Below are 19415 nucleotides of genomic sequence, written 5' to 3' on the forward strand. Positions count from 1 at the left end.
CATTATAGATCACGCTCATCCTGCTAAGTTTCCATCCATCGAGAACTTCACCATCGATTATCGTTCTGCTCACTGCCTCTCTCAAAGTCTGTTTAGACTTCGGACCTAATGTCTTTATCAGCATAATTGGAATGCCATCTGGGCCTGTTGATGTACTACTAGGAACCCTTTTCTCAGCCCTTTCCCACTCTTGTTGTGAAAATGGAGCCATTGCGCCACTTGATTTATCCTTGTCTATTGTGGTGAATAAAGCACTTCCTTGTTGAAATTTTTCTGTCACCCTTGTTCTTATATTGTTGGACCTCTGAGCTTTTGTGCTGCGGCGCGGCTCACATCAAGCAAAAACAGGTCTTGCCAGATGAAAGGCTTTAATGGAACTAAAGAAAGAAAAAGACAAGGGTGAGTGGGCGCTGCCACGAGGCCAAGCGTCAGCTCGTGAGAAGGCTCAATAATGATTATGACTGCTATTGTGCTGCAAGGGATGAATAAAGGAAGTCACAACAGTCTCCCGTGCCGACAGATGACGCTAGGTTGCTTCCAATGGGTAGAGTAGCTGCACAGGACGCTTCACAACAGTGCCGTCGGGCAAGCGTAGAAAGCAAGTCCTCACGATGCCGTCACGTCCACCGATCAGTTCTTCTATGCGAACCAAGGTCCACAAACAATGTTTTTCTCCGAGTAGAACTACATTGCCTTCCTTCAATATGTGATTTCTTTTGGCTTGGTTGAATGTGTAATTCCCGAGTTCATCGAGGTACTCCTTTAACCAATGAGACCAGAAAGTTTGCAGATCCTCTTCTCTCTTGCTCCAAAGTTTCTTCAGTTGATCGTTGGTCGACTCGGTTTTTATATTGAGGTTGTAAGGTGGTAGCGTTGTCAGTCTTCTTCCAACGAGAAAATCTGCTGGAGATAGGGGGCACGGCTCATCCACATTATTGTACACATATGTTAAAGGCCGAGAATTTATTACTGCTTCCACTTCCGTTAGTAATGTGACCAACTCTGATTTACCAAACGTTGACCAAGCATTTTCTTCAAGCAGGTCTTCACAGAACGTACGAGTCTCTCGTAAAATCCACCCCACCAAGGAGCACTTGAGCAAATGAATTTCCACTGAATCTTCGAGGAAGAGAAATATGCAAGTACATCGGGATGCCGAATTGTTCGCCAGAGCTTCTCTAGATCTTTGGCCGTTTTGACGAAGGTTCGAGCATTGTCGCTGCACACTGTGTGACAGAGGCCTCGACGTGATACGAATCTCCGAAGTGCACAAAGGAAAGCCACTGTCGTCAAATCTTCAACAAGTTCCAAGTGAACAGCTCTTGTTACAGCACAAGTAAAAAGAGCGATGTAAGAGCGCTGGTGAAGATGCCCTTTGATGTAAAGTGGACCCGCAAAGTCTACTCCACTTACAAGAAATGGAGGCGTATGTTTACAACGATCCTGGGGCATACAAGGTGAAACTTGTTCAACTGGTTTAGACTGTAGGCATTGGCAGATGACACACCGTCGTATTGTTTTTTTCACCAGCTGTTGTAATTGTGGAATCCAGTATTGTTCCCTTATTTGAGTCAGTGTGTCTCGTACTCCTCCGTGGAAGACTTTTTTGTGAGCATGATTGATGATTAAAGTAACGAGGTGACAGTCTTTCGGTAGGAGGATTGGATGGCGAGAACCGTACGGGTCGTCCGTAATCTGAACTTTTCCTTGTACCCGAAGCAGCCCGTTGTTGTCGAGGAACAATCTTAATTGTCCAGCTGGACTTTGGGAAGGAGTCAGATTCTCGTTTGCAGCGCAGTTGGCTTAGTTACCAAAGTGAGCTCTCTGTTCTACGCGAATCAAGTAGCACTCTGCCTGTTGAATTTCTTCAGACAGCTCCTCGAACCTATCGCTTTCCTTCCTCAACTTTTTAACGTAACGGAAAACCCATGCCGTTACTCTTACAAGTTTTGTGAGGCTGCTGAATCGTTCGTTATCAATCAGCATTGGCATCGATGTTCTCGTATTAACAGCGTGAATATTGATTTCTGGCCCTGTCTCAGCTGCCTCGAGTTTTCCGTTTTGAGGTCAAGGTTTCCCCTGAATTCAGGCCAAAATGTATGAGACATGGCAAGCCATCCGGGTCCATACCACCACAACTGTGATTTACTCAGTTTGTGTACAGTCAAGCCTCGAGTTAGCAAATCTGCAGGGTTTTCTTTTCCGGGACAAAATCGCTATCGAGAATATTCTGTCAAATTTTTGATCTCCTGCGTCCAGTTCCGTATGAATGCCTTCCAAGAAACGGGGTCCTTGTAAATCCAGCAAAGGGTAATCTGGGAATCTGACCAAAATGTTACTTCACCAATGCCCAGGTCGCAGTTCTTGATGATGTAGGCATATAAGCGGGCTGCAAGTAAAGCTGACATTAATTTCAGCCTCGCCAAGGTAACCGTCTTCAACGGTGCAACTCTTGTCTTTGCCATTAATAGTATAGTGTGGACGGTACCACTTGAGTCGACGGTACGAAGGTAGGCTACAGCACCGTATACTGACTCACTAGCGTCGGAAAATATGTGCAGTTCTGCCTTTTGATAAGCGCCTTCGCTGCCCGCTGCGAGGAACCTGGGAATATTGATCTCATGTAGCATGGCTACCTCCTTGCTCCATTTTTTCTAGACAGCTGACAGCTTCATTGGCATGGTGTCATCCCAGCCGAGGTTTCCCCTCCAGAGACCTTGAAGGAAGATCTTCGCCCTTACTATAAAGGGTGACAGAAACCCGAAAGGGTCGTAGATCCTTGCAACAGCTTGGAGCACAAAGCGTTTGGTAATTCGATGCTCCTCCATAAACTGTAGAATATCCTGCGGCCTAAACGAAAAGGTATACGTCTCTTTGTTCCAATAAAGTCTTAGGACTTTCAGAGGTCCAGAAGGTGAGCAAAGTAATTTTTCGGAAAATGTGATTCCTTGTACGAAGACAGCAGATACAACGGGGTCGTTGCTGGCCCATTTACGAATGTTCATTGAAGCATCTTTGAAGATTTCAATTATCTCTTTATGCATTTGAATAGCTTGTTTAATGGTGTCAGCGCCAATAAGAAGATCATCCATATATATGGAGTCTTGCAATAGCCGGGCTGTCGAAGGAAAGCGATTTTCTTCGGACCTGAAGTGGTGCTTTAAGGTTGCAGTCAAAAGGAAAGGACTTAAAGTAGCTCCAAAGGGCACTCTCGTCATTCTCCAAACTTCTGTTTCCGGCAGTGCGCTGTCCACTTGAGGTGAAGTCTTGAACCAAAAGAAGCAAAGTGCATCTCTGTCGTGTTCTTGCAGGCCAATTTGAAAGAACGCCTTCTCAACATCAGCATTCATTGCTATCTTGTAGCGTCGGAAACGAAGCAGTAGCGTCACTACGTCGGGATTTAGATTTGGTCCGGCTTTTAGATTGTTGTTTAAGGACTTCATCCCGGATTCGTGAGACGAAGCGTCAAACACGATGCGTACCTTCGTAGTAGATCGGTCCTCTCGTATGACGACTCGGTGTGGCATATTGCCACCTAGAGTTGTGAGCCGGCAAGCCCTAGTGAGCCAAAAAGGGCAAAGAGAACGAAGAAGTGTGGTTAGCGCCTTGTTCTGAAGATACACGCTCGTGTCTTTCTGCCCCGCTGTTCCTGTCTTGTCTCTACGGCTCTTGGTGCGTGACAAACTGGTGGAGGTGCTGGGTAGGCATAGGCGATGACAGTACCAGGGAAAAGGTGTCGGCGCTCGTAGCTGAAGTTCGTAACAAGTACCTCGCAGTGGCCAGCCTGTAGGTCTAATAGGCTTCGTGCTACGCAGAGACCTTGGGAAAAGAGTAGGGATCGATTGCTCTCCGCCACCATTTCACTGTGTGCTGATTTGTTACACGCCACTTGAACCATAACACTTGAGCGCGGTGGTATCGTCACAGCATCATCAATTACCCGCAGACATACTCGATCATGGCTGCGATTATGCTCTGGTGTGGCGCTTTTTGTCGAGAACCTGACGAGGCGTTGCCAAATGTCGATGATAGCACCGTGCTCCCTCAGAAAGTCCATGCCAATGATCAGGTCTCGAGAACACTGACGGAGAACGCTCTAGCTGATAACGAAGGTAGAACCACGAATCTGTATTCGTGCTGTGCAAACGCCGAGTGGCATGACGATGTGCCCGCCAGCAGTACGAATAGGCCTGAGGTTCCAAGGCATCGTCACTTTCTTTAGGAGAGCAGCCTGTTTTTCACTTATTATAAAAAAATCCGCACCCTTGTCAACTAAAGCACTGACTTTGCGACCGTCGAGCAGCACTGGAATGTCTAATGAAATCTTTGCGGAACCAGCTGGTGTCGTCGTCGGAGAATCGTCAGTTTGCGGAAGCGTCGGTAGGAGGCCTTGAGCTTGTCCAGTATGAGCGGCCTCGCCCCCGAAGGTCGCTGTGGTTAGTTTTCCCGGCGTGGACTACGTGACCGACCCTGCGCCACGCTCGAATAGGTGCGGCGATGAGGAGAAAATCGCCGCGGTGACGGGGAGCGTGACTGGTGCAAGGATGACGAAGTTCCGCGCTGTTGAGCTACATACTCTTCAATTTCAGGGGGCAGCTGACCGAACCTCGGTGGTGGTGAGTTCGTCGAAAATCCGCGTAGTCCAAGTTGTCGGTAAGGACACTGTCGGTACATGTGCCCAGCTTCACCACAGTGGAAGCAGAGAGGACGTCGATATGGCACACGCCAGACGTCTGACTTCCGCGAGATCAGGCGAGGTGCGCTGTAATATGGCGCCACTTGGACCGTCTACAGCATGGCTGGGGCCACGGTGGGATGCGGAATGGCAGGTGTAACAGGTTGCTGCAAAGCTTGAGCATACAACATGCGGAGAAAGTCACCGGGTGGTTGATAATCCCGCATGCAAGGCAGTTCTCTTAAGGCATGCTGGACTTCATCTCGGACAACGCTTGACGAGGAGGTAGTGGGCTGCGAGGGCACTGACAGCTTCTGGAGTTCTTCGCGGATGACTGAACGTATGATCTCTCGGAAGAAATCCATTTGGCCACCGAAAGCTCCTAAGTAGTTCGTAGTTGAAGCGTTGACGTGCCGTTCGTATGACGGGGCCCGGTGCCTAAAAGTGCTTTCTATGGTGACGGCTTCCGTGAGAAATTCTGAGACAGTCTTGGGTAGACTGCCTACAAGCCCACCGAAAAGCTGCTCTTTCACTCCGCGCATGAGATACCGTACCTTCTTTTTTTCTGGCATGCCGGGGTCAGCTCAGTGAAAAAGGCGCGTCATTTCTTCGACATACATCGCAACCCCTTCGTTCGGCAATTGTATGCGGGACTGCAGATCGCGCTCAGCTCTCTCCCGACGGTCAGGGCTGGCATATGTCCGAAGAAGTCGGCGTTTGAAGTCTTCCCATGATGTGAGAATACCTGCCCGGTTCTCATACCAGACACGTGCGCCGTCCAAAAGGCTGAAATAGACGTGCCGCAGTTTGTCTGCGTCATCCCACTGGTTGTGCAGGCAACAAACTCGTAATGAACAAGCCAATCTTCTACATCCTCAAGTGCAGTGCCATGAAAGGGATTTGGCGTTCGCGGTGTGAGTAAGGTGCAATGAAGTGGCGTTGTGCTGTTCATACCGGTTGGGTTGGTGTCGGTAGGGCTGGTCGGAGCTGCCATGTTGTTTGCGAGCAGTCCGAACTCAGGGGATAGCCCTCGGATTCTTCTGCTGGCGCGATGCACAGGTGTGACTACCGGTACGACGCTTGCATTCCTGCTATGCGGAGGGGTACGGTGCATAGATTGCGTACAACACCGCAACCCAGGAAACGACAAGGTTCGCACCATTCCGCCTCGCTTACGGTCGAGACGTGCAAACCATGCTAGATGCTATGATTCCTTGTGACATCGACCAGGAAGAGCTACTAACTCCTGATGTCGATGCTTACATTCAGCGTGCAAAGGAAGCACGTCAATTAGCTCGCGTGCACATAAGATTGCAGCAATGTGAAGACGCCCGAAGGTACAATATCCACCATCGACAAGTCTCCTATCAACCTGGCGACCAAGTGTGGGTTTGGACTCCTGTTAGACGGCGAGGTCTCAGCGAAAAACTCCTGAGCAAGTGCTTCGAATCCTACAAAGTACTGCGGCGATTGAACGAGGTCAATTAGGAAGTTATTCCAGACGGAGGCTCGGCAACGACCCAATGCCACTCACCACGAACAGAGATTGTGCATGTCGTCCGCCTAAAAACTTATACCACGGTATTACGCGGTGATAATCGCCTTATTGTGCTCGAGCAGCAAACATTTCCTTTTTTTTTGACATTGTCCGTTAGGTCTCGAATGAACTGTGAACTCAGTTAATGATTTTTTCTCTTATGACCAACCTCAGACAATTTTTTTTTTTTGCACCTGCATATGCCCTGTGCACTATAGGTACCGTTTCTCTCTTTTTTTTTTTTTTTTTTCCTTATCGGCCCTGCCGTCCCCTTGTGTATGAGCATCGAGTCGATGCTCTAATGGGAGGGGGAATAATGCCACCTAGAGTTGTGAGCCGACAAGACCTAGCGAGCCAAAAAGGGCAAAGAGAACGAAGAAGAAGTGTGGTTAGCACCTTGTTCTGAAGATACACGCTCGTGTCTTTCTGCCCCGCTGTTCCTGTCTTGTCTCTACGGCTCTTGGTGCGTGACAATATAATACCGGGGTCCAATTGGTTAGTCTTCTTTTGAAGGTACTTTTTCAGCATATCCCTCTTCGAGGTACATTCGAATAGTTGCTTCGTATTGTTTAAAGAGCTCACTGTCTTTGTTAAGCTTCTTCATCAAACTGTGCAGACGTTTGAGTGCAACTGCGTAGTTTTCACCCATCTCAACCCTTTCCTTCCACGGTAGCGCCACTTCATATCGATTGTTTTTCTTATTGATGTTGTTCTCAAAATTTGCCAGCACCGATTCAGCAACCATCGTTTCTTCATTTTTGGCCTGGATATATCCCATTTTGGCTCGCTTTCTATATCCCAAAAACGAGTCAAAAGTTTCGAGATATCTTGCTCGGTCACTGTGGATCGTAGGACTGCAATACTGGCACTTTGTGTAACATCGGCTGCAGTAGACAATGGTCCTTGCACAGTCCATCCCAGTTTCGTCTTGACGGCTTTCAACTTTTCGAACACAGGCTTCACAATACCCATTACTATATTCCAATAATAGTCTGATCCAATAAGGACCGCAATCTGTTTGTCTTCTACTCCTTGTAAAGAGAGAGCTCGCGTATCCAAGTGCATCTTGTTCATTTCTCTTATAACGTTTTCTTCTGGTACCTGAATACATTCAGTGCATATCGTGTCCACCACCAGCGGCTCTATTGAAATCGCAAGCTTTTGGTTCGCAGGGAGAATCGATACACGCACCTTCTTCATGGTTTTCCGTATGTTATCACCCCCGAACACACCAATGGCTAACGTTTCCTCTTCTATTAGTTCGCATCCAAGTCTTCCATAAGCTTTGGTTGTAATGAAGCTTCGCTGACTTCCGCCATCAAAAGGACTCGGTAGCGACCAGATGATTTGGTGCCCAATACGGTGGCTGTCAGACTCTGGAGCATTACGACTGACCTTGCCTGCTTGCACACCAGATTGACCGATGCAGATATCACCGTCTTGTCGTTTTTGATGTCGTCGGATGCGCAAAGAGATGTTGCACATCCGACGTTGCGCATTCTTGCGCACTTGCCGCATTTTAACCGGCTTCTGCAATCTTTTGCCATGTGACCCTGCTTTAAGCAACGAAAGCGTCGTCCAGCTTTGATGAGCATCTCCCTTTTGTTTGAGAAGTCGGTACTCTTCGTATCACAGACTTCGGCAGAATGCTTTTCAGACCAGCAGAACAGGCATTGTTGTGGACTTTTTGTTGAGCTTCGTAGAGCAGCTGTCGTGGAAACGTCACGTGGATGACTGTGTTTTAGTCCTCCCTTATCTGGGGCTCGATGAGTTTCTGTTACATCTTGTTCAGCAATAGCTTCACGACAAGCGAGTTGAAGTTCGAAGAATTCCAGAAGCATTCGAACATCGTTATTTTCTGGAACCGTTACACGGTTTGAATTGCCTTGCACATTCGAAGAGGATGCAGCCGACGAGGATGCCTTGTGCATCTCGTGAAATCGCCGCACCATGTCCGTCGGTAGAACTCTTAGCTGGATTTCCCGAAGCATGGAGCAATAAGTTCTCGAGCTTGTGCCAAGCGCGTTGAGGCTTCGAATATGAACCTTTACCTTGTCGTAAAGCTGCCTCAGCTTACGAACGTCTGCTGACGACGACACCGGCTTTAGATCCAGCAAACCTTGCAAATGGTTGTGCACTATGATCTGTTCATCTCCTAAACGCTTCTTTAAAATTTAAATAGAGTCTTTATAGCACTCTTCGGTAGCTTGTAATCCCGATGTGGCTGACGCGGCCGCTCCGGTAACCAAAACTGTTCAAGTAGTTGAACTTACCAGCTGTGCTTAACTCGCTGTTGTTGTGGACTGCTGATGTAAACTGCGTCCAAAATCTTGGCCATAGTCTGCGGTTACCATCAAATTTTACGAGTTCTAGTTGGGGAAGCTTGCTTTTGCCAGATGATAAAGGGTGAACGTTCGTAAGTAGTGGGGCTGGAGGAGCCAGACATTCATTCAGCTTGACTCGTAGATTCGCTGTGAGAGTAACAACCTTGTCGTGGTATTCTCCAGCGTCTAACGTCTCGCTGTCCAACAGGTCGTCTGGCGTCTCCTCAAAAATTGCCTCATCCACTTTTTCTATCTGACCATAAAATGAGCTTATTCGGTCGAGGAATACACTGCTGCTGCCGTGACGGCTTGATTTCCTCGCAAGTGGTCTTCCGCCTCGGACAACAGGACATCCAGCTGGGACCGCAGGCTGTGGCGTCGTCTAAGATGTCGTTCCATTCTGCCACCCGCAGTCGATGTATCTCGACAAGATCGCAGGCACCGTCTTCCGAGGTGTTGCGGCTCCTAACGTCGATGATGTTGGCGTCGTCGAAGGTCCCGGGTTTCGCCACCATGTGTTGGACCTCTGAGCTTTTCTGCTGCGGCGCGGCTCACATCAAGCAAAAACACGTCTTGCCAGATGAAAGGTTTTAATGGAACTAAAGAAAGAAAAAGACAAGGGTGAGCGGGGCATGCCACGAGGCCAAGCGTCAGCTCGTGAGGAGGCTCAATAATGATGATGACTGCTATTCTGCTGCAAGGGATGAATAAAAGAAGTCACAACATATATATTCCATAGCTTCGTCCCCTTCTAGCCTAGCACCTTGAGCTGTAGTTATAAACCTCTGCTCTAGGCTCGTCTCATTTCTTAGGGAGTTTAGATGGTTCCAAAATTTCGCAGCTGCCTTCCTGTCCTTTTTATGTACTTCTGCCAGCCACTGAGCACCCTTTCTTCTAATCTTTTAATTGATCAGGAGGGATGCTTCCCTTCTAGAGCTTAGAAAGATTTCCCATTTTCTTTCAACATCATTTGTCGGTTCACCTGGTTGCTTAGCATGTCTGTGTTCCCTAGAGGCTTCCTGACCTTTTGCTATGACTCTCTTAACTTCCTCATCCCACCAACTCTTGGGCTTGTGTCTTCTTTTCCGGGGTGACTTGTCCCGTGCCTTAGTCTAATTAGATTTGTGTATGTCCACACAGCTTTATTATCCTCAGTGATTACTTTCTCAATTTGTTCAGTAGCAATTTCTATTTGCCTTCCTGAATGAAAATTTTCCTGTAGTTGCTCATCTTGTCTCCTTCCCACTTTCGCTGCTCTTCCAAAACTTAGCTTGATACATTTGTGATCACTACCCAGACTTCTGGAGCCACTTTCATCTATATCATTCCCATGAGCTTACATACGTCCTATGTGACATCAGTGCGTAATCTATCGTTGACTGCAGCCTTCCTACCTCCCATGTTATTTGCCCTTCACACTTATCGGTATTGTTGCAAATGATCAAATCATGCCTTTCACACATATCAATGATCATTTTGCCTGTTGAGTCAGTATACCAATCTATATCTTCTATGTGTGCATTTATATCTTCTAGTATAATTGTCTCGCACTCTCTTTCTAACTTTTGAATGTTAGTTGATATACACTCTACCATTGCCTGGTTTTCCTCTCTGGCCTTTGCTCCCGCCCATAAGTACACGAAACCACGGAGTGTCATTTGCCCTGCCACTTTCCCTTTTAGCCATAAATGTTCCTTGCATCCCTGCTTGACTCTTTGCCAACTCATGCACTTATGCGGCTGTGTTGGTGAGTGCCATCTCTTGGATTTTTCTGCAATAAGAAGCACTCGGCCGGCTAGGCTTCTGTGTTGTCCACGCGATAGCGCTTTGCACAAACACGCAAACACGGTGTGTGCTTGCTTTGCTTTCTTTGTTTCTTTGGCGCCGTGCATAGGTGTTCTCTGGTTGATTCGTGCCGTACAGCTCTCGCATCGTTTTTCACGTGTTGTGTATGTGTGCTTGTGCTGCTTCGTACTTGCCTCATGCCAAAGCTGGGACAAAAGTATCGAGTGCTGAAAATAGAGGAGAAATTGGACATAATTCATGCTATTGAAAGTGGCACGAAAAAATCGGCGCTGGCACGCGAAAAGGACCTGCTGTTAACCACGGTGTGTGAAATTTGGAATTCCAGAGAGAAGTTGCTCGGCAGTGCTGCTGCAACTGCGAAAAGGTGCCGGCTACACGGTTCGGCGTTTTCAGATGTAGAGGAGGCACTGGTGAAGTGGCTAAAAGCTGCACGGTCAAAAAATCTGCCTATCAGCGCACCCCTGCTCGTGGAGAAGGCCCTGGTTTTTGCCTCGCAGCTCAACCATGACAACTTCGTGTGCAGCAATGGCTGGCTGGCCAGATTTAAGACGAGGCATGGCGTTATCACGAGGACTGTTTCAGGAGAAGGTGCTGCTGCTGACGTGGATGGCGCGGAGCAGTAGCAAAATGGTCAGCTGAAGAACATCTTGGAAGACTACGCACCTGAGGACATCTTTAATATGGATGAATCGGCGCTATTCTTTAAGCTGCTACCAGACAAAACGTTCGCGCTCAAAGGCGAGACGTGCACCGGCGGCAAGCATGCAAAAGACAGAATATCAGTGGCGTTTTGCGTAAACATGACTGGAACCGAGAAAACTCCGCTCCTCGTGACTGGAAAGTCGGCGAAGCCTAGATGTTTCAAAGGCGCCCGGTTGCCATCAAGGGTCATCTATCGCAGCAACACCAAAGCATGGATGATGGCAAAACTCTTTGAGGAGTACGTGCGCCTCATCGATCGTCATTTTGCGGCTAAGAACAGAATAGTTGTTATTATTTTAGACAACGCTACGGCGCACGTTGCCCTGGACAACCTGACGGCTGTGAAGATGGCATTTCTGCCACCGAACACAACAGCAACTGCCCAGCCCTTGGACCAAGGCATCATTCGTGCCGTAAAACAGCTCTACAAGAAGAATCTGCTTCTCCCCATCGAATGTGGAAAATTATTCTCCATCGACCTGATTGGCGCGATTCACCTGCGTGAATACTCGTGGCGGCAGGTTGAAGCATTGACAGTTCAAAATTGCTTCAAGCAATTGCTTCAAGCTGGCTTCAGTGTGTGTGCAGGCGACGCAGATGACGCCAGTGACACCATCGACCAGACTTCGGACATCGTAGACGAAGCTTGCAAAACTTTGCTAGCTGAAGTGCTGGAGCGGCAGGGCGTTACGGAAGGCATTTCCTTCCCCGACTTGAGAGACGCAGACAGCGATGTGCAGACATCTCCGGACATGTCTGACGAAGCCATTGTTGCCTCGGTTGTCGAAGTGTCGCCAAATGATAGTGATGAGGACGACATGGAAAGTGACAACACGGGTGATCCAGGTCCGACAGTGGCCGAAGCAGGGCATTGCGTCAGCGTCATGCGGGTATTTGCCGAGAAGAGGGGGCTGGTGGAAAAGCTGGCTCACAGCATATGTGAGTTTGAGGCCGCTGTCGTTGCTGCTAGGTCGCCGCGTCGTCAAATGAAGATTACAGACTTTGTCATGCGAAGTTAATAAATTACTGCACGTTTTTTGTTCTTTCATCTCACTCCCTCAAAGTTTCTTCTTTTGACAGGTAAGTGAGCGACCTGACGCAATTTCGGTTAAGCAGTATGTTTAGTACGTACTTTTTCTGAGCTCTGGCCAACTACTGTTTAATGAGATTTCACTGTATTTCGCTGCAGCTAAAGATTATCTAACTTCAATCAAGCAGGTCAAAAGTCAATTTTACAGGACCGCGATACCTTCTTTACTGCACAACAGTCTTAAACAGTTCTCAAAAACCATTAAACCCGAAGAAACGGAAGGTATTTCGCTAATCGATTCTGATGGTTGTTCCATTGCCAAAGAGGATGTCGCTATTGTGCTAAACTGTTTTAAATCTGTGACAAGTGGAAGCCAGTAACAAAATACCCTTTATTCAAACAAGGAATGCGTATATATAGTATGCAGCATGATAACCACGTGTGGTCATTATCTAAGATTAGTTTCGTTGACGGTGGTGCATGCGTGCACATGGCTTACAAGCATTGCTCGATCGATACATCTTCTCGCGGAAAACAAAACAACTTAAGTTACTTGATTAAATTTACTATCATAGCGTAGTCGATCCGGTGGTCGTGTCTCCCGAGCAGACCTGCGTAGGGGAGGAAGTACACCTTGCTGAGGATCTTGTGCTGGTGGCTGCTCGGATGATCTGTTACCAGGCCTTCAATGTTCGTCACTGTGCTCATGCTGAGCCCGTCCTGGCTCGTTGAGGCCATCACGTTCATCGCTCGATGAGGACTCACTTTCAAAGTCTTCCCGATACTGCTCACCTGTCCTCAGTAGGTGGCGCCTGTTACGTCGAAACCTTCTGCCGCCCTCCGTGGCCACTTCGTAAGATCTCGGTGCGACTCATTTTAGCACTTGCGCCTTTCTGGTCCATGCCTTGTCTTTGACGCGTACAACTTCGCCTTTCTTGAGCGCTGGCAAGCGACTCGTTTTAGCACTTGTGCCTTTCTGGTCCATGCCTTGTCTTTGACGCGTACAACTTCGCCTTTCTTGAGCGCTGGCAAGCATATGTTCTGATCATCGGACTGTTTGTGCTTAGTCACGGGAATGCTTGAGTGGTGGCTGAAGTCCGGAAGTCTCGTGCGTAGGCGTCTGCCTTGGAGGAGTTCACCAGAGGAATGACCATCTTCGAGGAGTGACGAACAATAGCTCAACAGCCCAAGCCAGAAGTCCTGTTTCGTTTCTGCAGTCTTCTTCATGATTCGTTTGACAATTTGAACGCCTTTTTCAGCGAGGTCATTGAACTGAAGGAATCCGGGGCTAGATGTCACATGCTGAGAGTCGTATCTGGAGGCAAAACGTGCAAATTCATAGGATGAAAACTGAGGACCATTATCGCTGCAAACTTCTACTGGGATGCCATATCTAGCGAAAATGGCGCTCAGCTTTTCAATTGCAGATATAGTGGTCAAGTCCGTTAGCTTTTCGATTTCTGGGAAATTGGACAAAGCACCAAAGACACAGAGGTATGAACTTCCACCTTGCTGGAAAATGTCAACTCCAACTCTGTACCACGCGTATTGCGGTGTCGGCCTCAATACCAGCGGCTCACTTTGCTGTGCATAAGCGTACTTGCGGCAGGCTGTACAGCCCTGTAGCATCTTCTCGATGTCCACGTTAAGCCCTGGCCAGAAAACCAGACGTCGAGCTTTTGCTTTGGCCTTGTTCACACCCAAGTGCCCTTCATGAATGCGGTCGAGTGTTTCTCGCCTCAATGACTTTGGGATAACCACTTCGCATCCCTTAACTAAAATGCCCTGTACGAGTGATAACTCGGATGCGAACAGTTTCAATGGGCCCTCGAGCTTTCCTTTGCCGCATAAGTAGTCGATAACAGCTCGAAACTCGGGATCGGCTGCAGTTTCCTTCGCTAGGCGATCCATGGTCTTTTTGCTTACCAACTCGGACACAATTCTTATTGCGTGGACTTCCACGTCCTCGTTGAATCCAATATCTCCTGCGGCACTTGGTGACGCCCAGGACAGCATGTCCGCCAGGAGTAGCTGCTTGCCTGGCACGAAGTAAAGATCAAAGTCATAGGTGAACAAACGCAGAAAGAAACGCTGAAGTCGTGGAGGCATGTCACCAATATGTTTTGTAGCAATGGCAATCAACAAACGATGGTCAGTTTCAATCACAATCTTGCATCCATAAACAAACTGGTGAAACTTTTCGCATCCGTAGGTAATTGCCATCGGCTCTTTTTCGATGTGAGAGTATCTTTGTTCTGTATCGCTCGTAGCGCGAGATGCATAGGCAACTAGCCACCAAGCATCACCGTAACGCTGTAAAAGAGCTGCTCCTAGCCCGCATTTCGAAGCGTCTGCAGAGATTTCAGTTTCTCTAGACGCGTCAAAGATGGCGAGCAGTGGTGGTTTGATGAGATGCTCGCAAATAACTGCCCACTCACGCACATGGTTCTTTGACCATTCAAAAATGGTGTGTTTCTTTAAAAGGCTGCGCAGCAGGTTCATGTTATCGGCCAGGTTGGTTATGAATTTGCCAAAGTAATTAGCCACGCCTAGCATCCGATGTACGGCTGCCTTGTCGGCCTGGTGAGGTAAATCGCCCAGTAATGCGCTCAACAAAGGGTTTGGTTTTATTGCCTCTTCAGATATGACGTCCCCCAAGAAATGAATTTCAGTCAGCCCGAACTTGCATTTATCAGCATTGAACATCAAACCAGCCTGTCTGACTAATTGCAAAGCATGACGGAGGCACGCATCATGTTCATCTTTAGTAGTTCCATATATTAGGACATCGTCAACATACACGTGCACTCCTGCTACACGGTCAAAGATTTCGCTCATCGCCTTCTGGAAAACTTCTGGAGCGGAAGCTATACCGAATGAGAGCCTGAGAAAACGGTATCGCCCGAACGTTGTGCTGAACATGCAGATATTGGACGTTGCATTGTCTAAAAGGATTCGGTGAAAGCCGGTGTTTGCATCAAAGCGCGAAAAATATTTGGCCCCTGCTAACTCAGCCTCAATATCTTCTCACTTTGGCATTTGATAATGTTCTCGCTTTAGACACTCATTGATGTTCCTAGGATCCATGCACAAACGCAGCTTTCAGTTTTTCTTTCTTATGATTACTAGAGGGCTCACCCAGCCTGCTGGCGCGTTGACCTTCTCTACGATGCCGCCTCTTTCCATCCGGTCGAGCTCATCTTGTAGTGGTCCTCGCAGTGCCAATGGTACGCGCTGCGCTGGCGTTACAACTGGTGCTGAATCCTTGCACAAAACCATGTGGTACTATTGATGCAAGCAGCCAGTTCCCTGAAATAAATCCGGGAATTCTTCGACAATGTCACTGGTGCCATCTTTTCTGACCATGTTTACGTTGCGCGACACCAGACCCCGAGTTTCCCTTGCGGCTAATCCCAGAATAGCGGGGCTGCTCTTTTTCACAACGAAAAAGGGGATGCTACACGACTGATCATTCGTCTCAACTTGCAGTGTTGCCACGCCGACGTGTTTGATAACACCTCTGCTGTAGGACCGAAGTACGGCACAGCTTAGGTAAAGCTTCAGGTCCCCCTTGCACCTTCGGTAAATAGAGTAAGGCAGCAGATTTGCCTGAGAGCCTGTGTCAACCTTAAGCACAACCTTTTCACTCGCAACCTGCGCTTTGACTGTCCAATCTTCCCTGCTGTTGACGTTGCAAATTTTTACATCCAAAACGCTGAAGTCATAGCTTTCTTTGTGAACCTCGTCTACTTGACATTTCGTGCAGCACCTAGCGAAGTGATTTCTTTCTTTACACACGAAGCAAGTTTTGCCAAAGGCTGGACACCTAGCACGCGCGTGAGAACGACTGCATTTGGCACAAACGTGCTGCTGCGATTTTTTAACTACATCTATCTGGTTGTATGCATGGGACCACGCTTCATTCTGTTGGGCGGATACTTCCGCAGCTTGACATGTTTGCCCTGCTTTGTCGAGAATAAAGTCCTTCTCCTTGAGCATTTTTTCGCGCAGATTGGCGTTGTTTGTGCCGAAGACTATCTGGTCCAGTATCAAAAATTCTGTCTAGGAATCGAAGTTGCAGCAGCGTGCCTGTCTCTTGAGGTCACGTAGAAAATGCTCAAAGGGTCCTAATGCGGAACAGATATCTCTCAAAAACCTCGTTTTCTGCTCTTGGCTATATTCATCGAACTTCTTCACAACTGTCTCGTAATCTTGCTTGCTTTCACTCTCAGAAAAATAGAAATTGTTGAATACCTCGAGTGCTTCGTCTCCCACAAAGCTCAGCAGGAGCGCGGTCTTGACAGCTGGAGTCCTGGGTTCCTTCGCTGGTGATGTTGCCTCCAAGAACAGCTCAAATTTCTGTTTGAATCTATCCCAGTTCTTTGCCGTGTTTCCGGATAGCAGCAAGGGTTCTGGTGCCTTGGGAAGTTCCATTGCTAATGCTCAATTTTGCCGGGTGGTCGTGGCTTCTAATTGCATAGACCGGCTACTGTTTGCAGCTTGTGGGCCGATTTCATCTACGTCGCGGAGCGACGCGACCACTTTTGACACCATGTATCAGATCTGTGACGAGTGGAAGCCAGTAACAAAAGACCTTTTATTCAAACAAGGAATGCGTATTTATAGTATGCAGCATGATAACCACGTGTGGTCATTATCTAAGATTAGTTTTGTTGACGGTGGTGCATGCGTGCGCATAACTTACAAGCATTGCTCGATCGATGCAGCTGAAGATTATCTAACTTCAATCACGCATGTCAAAAGTCATTTTTACAAGACCATGATACCTTCTTTCCTGCACAACAATCCTAAACAGTTCTGGAAAACCATTACACTTGAAGAAATGGAAAGTATTTCACTAATCGATTCTGATGATTGTCCCATTGCCAAAGAGGATGTCGCTATTGAACTAAACAATATGTTTTGCTCGGTTTTCGCCCGTGAATCCACTTAGCCGCTTCCTATTCGCCCTATGCACTCATGAATTGTATTACCTTTAGTCGAAGGGGCATTGTGCCTATCGACAACTTAAAAAACTTGTCAGCAGCTGGAACTGATGGTATCAATACCAAAGTGCTCAAAAACACCAAACATGTAACCAGTATCATATTATCGCTATTATTTCAGCAATAATTAGACTCAGGTTCAGTTCCAGAGGACTGGTGGATCGGGAAGGTCGTCCCTGTCTTCAAAAAAGGTAATCGGTCGTCTCCTAACAATTACCGTCCCATATGCATCACCAGTGTCTGTTGCAAAATAATGGAGCATATAGTGTACTCTGATATAGCGCATTTTTTGTCTACTAATAATTTTTTCCATCCTAATCAGTATGGTTTTCGTCCCAGCTATCCTTGTGAAACCCAACTAGCCCTTTTCTTGCATGAAATTCATTCTCACCTTAATAATAATATCCCCGTTAATGATTTCGAAAAAGCATTTGATAAGGTTTCCTATCGTCACTTACTGCTTAACCTTTCATTTTTGAACTTAGACCCCTCCATGCTGAACTGGATTCGCAAATTTCTAACCCATCGCCGACGGTTTGTTGTCGCTAACTCTTGCAAATCTCCCTTTTCTCCCGTTCATTCGGGCATTCCACAAGGTACTGTACTAGGTCCCCTCCTCTTTTCAAATTACATTAACCACTTGCCACGTAACATCACCTCTACTATCAGATTATTCACCGATGATTATGTGTTGTATCACCCTGTAAATAATGCCTCACATTCTTCCGTTTCACAGTCAGATCTTAACACTATACAGCAATGGTGTGAGGACTGGTTAATGTCATTAAATGTTAACAAAACTTTGCTAATGAGTTTTCATTATCGTAAAGATTAGATCGCTAACACTTACTTTCTACACAACTACCTCATAGCCACTACCAACACTACCAAATACCTAGGTGTTCATATCTCATCTGATCTGACATGGACTTTACACATCATTAGCAGCACTAACTCAGATAATCGAGTTCTTGAATACCTACGTTGTAACCTTGCTTCGGCACCTGCTGCTACTAGACTAATAGCTTATAAAACACTCATCAGGCTTAAACTGGAGTACGCTATTGCCATTTTTGATCCTCATCAAGCTAACCTTTCCACTATGCCCGAATCAATTGAGAACCGTGCTTTCAGATTTATTATCTCAAATTACTCAAATAACATAAGTGTGTCAGCTGTCAAACACCAGCCTAATCTTCCTCATCTTGCCTCTCGCCATAACATTTCACGCTTGTGCTTGTACCAGAAGTTTTTTCATTCCTTGCCATCAGGCAATGCATTCATCAGACCTGCACATCGGACATCACGAAATTATCACCCCAAAGCAGTCCTCCCGTATGCCCAAAAACAAAGACCTTTCAGAAGTCATTTTTGCTTCAGGCAGCACATGACTAGAATAACCTTTCTGCCCACATCACCATGTCATCTCAGTTCGATCAATTCAAAAACGCCTTAAAAAGCCATATTTTATCTTTCTAATTGTGATATACTGTTGTTTTTTTATATTTTGTTGTTGTTTGCCCCACTTTGCTTTCTTTCTTTTTTTCATCTGTTATGTTTTTCTTTTTTAGCCCACCCCTTATGTAGTACCCCTCGAGACTCTTGAGGTATGTGGAGGTGCGGACCCTCCCTGTAAAGTTCAGCAATAAAGTTTTGTTTTGTTTTTCACGATAATGAAATTCTCACAGTATCCAAAGCAGCTTTTAGTTTCTCCGTAGATCTTGCAATCGAGGTGTACACGCCTTTTTGCATAGCTCATTTAGTATTTGATTGGTGCACAAGAAGTGCATACAACACTAATGTGGTCGTGGCACACCAGCTGCAACGTAGAAGCTACAAAGAGCTCCTTTGGCACTGTGGGCAGAACCAAGCGCACATGTAATCCTCACTGTACCTGGCTACTCTAGGCCTAATAATACAATGCATTTCATGCAGTGAAGCCAAGCACAATCAAGTGAAATGTGTATCAACAAGTGGTCATCACTGTTACATGCATGCCCTCAGTGCCACATTTCTAAGATGTACATAGAAGCAGCTATTGTTCTGCCAGGCAGACAAGAAACAGCTGCACTGATACGCACGGCCGATTCATGTTGGCTGCTATCTGTCGAGTGCCCTGGGGCACGCTGACGATGCCCTCGACGAGGTGGTCGGACAGCAGAGTCTGCATGACATTGGCCATGCCCCCAACGGCTTTGCCAAAGCCGACCAGGTAGGCGTTGTGTGCCAGGGGCACCAGCTCGTTGTTCACACGCAGTGCATCACCCTCACGCTGCACTGCCTTGTTGACCAGTGCATGTGGGAGAACCTGCAAAAACATGCGCTCGCACAAGAA

General features: G+C 47.2%; 1 protein-coding gene across 6 annotated transcripts in view; it reads right to left on the reverse strand.

The window, feature by feature from the left end:
* Positions 1–19415, reverse strand: part of LOC119173510 (glycerate kinase) — a 270522-nt gene that overhangs the window by 230182 nt on the left and 20925 nt on the right. For all 6 annotated transcript variants that reach the window (XM_075896529.1, XM_075896530.1, XM_075896528.1 and 3 more), the window contains one exon: positions 19162–19388. In XM_075896529.1, coding sequence (XP_075752644.1) covers positions 19162–19388 — 227 coding nt within the window. The remainder of the gene's footprint in view (positions 1–19161; positions 19389–19415) is intronic.

The sequence above is a fragment of the Rhipicephalus microplus genome, chromosome 5, assembly GCF_043290135.1.
Source record: "Rhipicephalus microplus isolate Deutch F79 chromosome 5, USDA_Rmic, whole genome shotgun sequence".
Taxonomy (NCBI): Eukaryota; Metazoa; Arthropoda; class Arachnida; order Ixodida; family Ixodidae; genus Rhipicephalus; species Rhipicephalus microplus.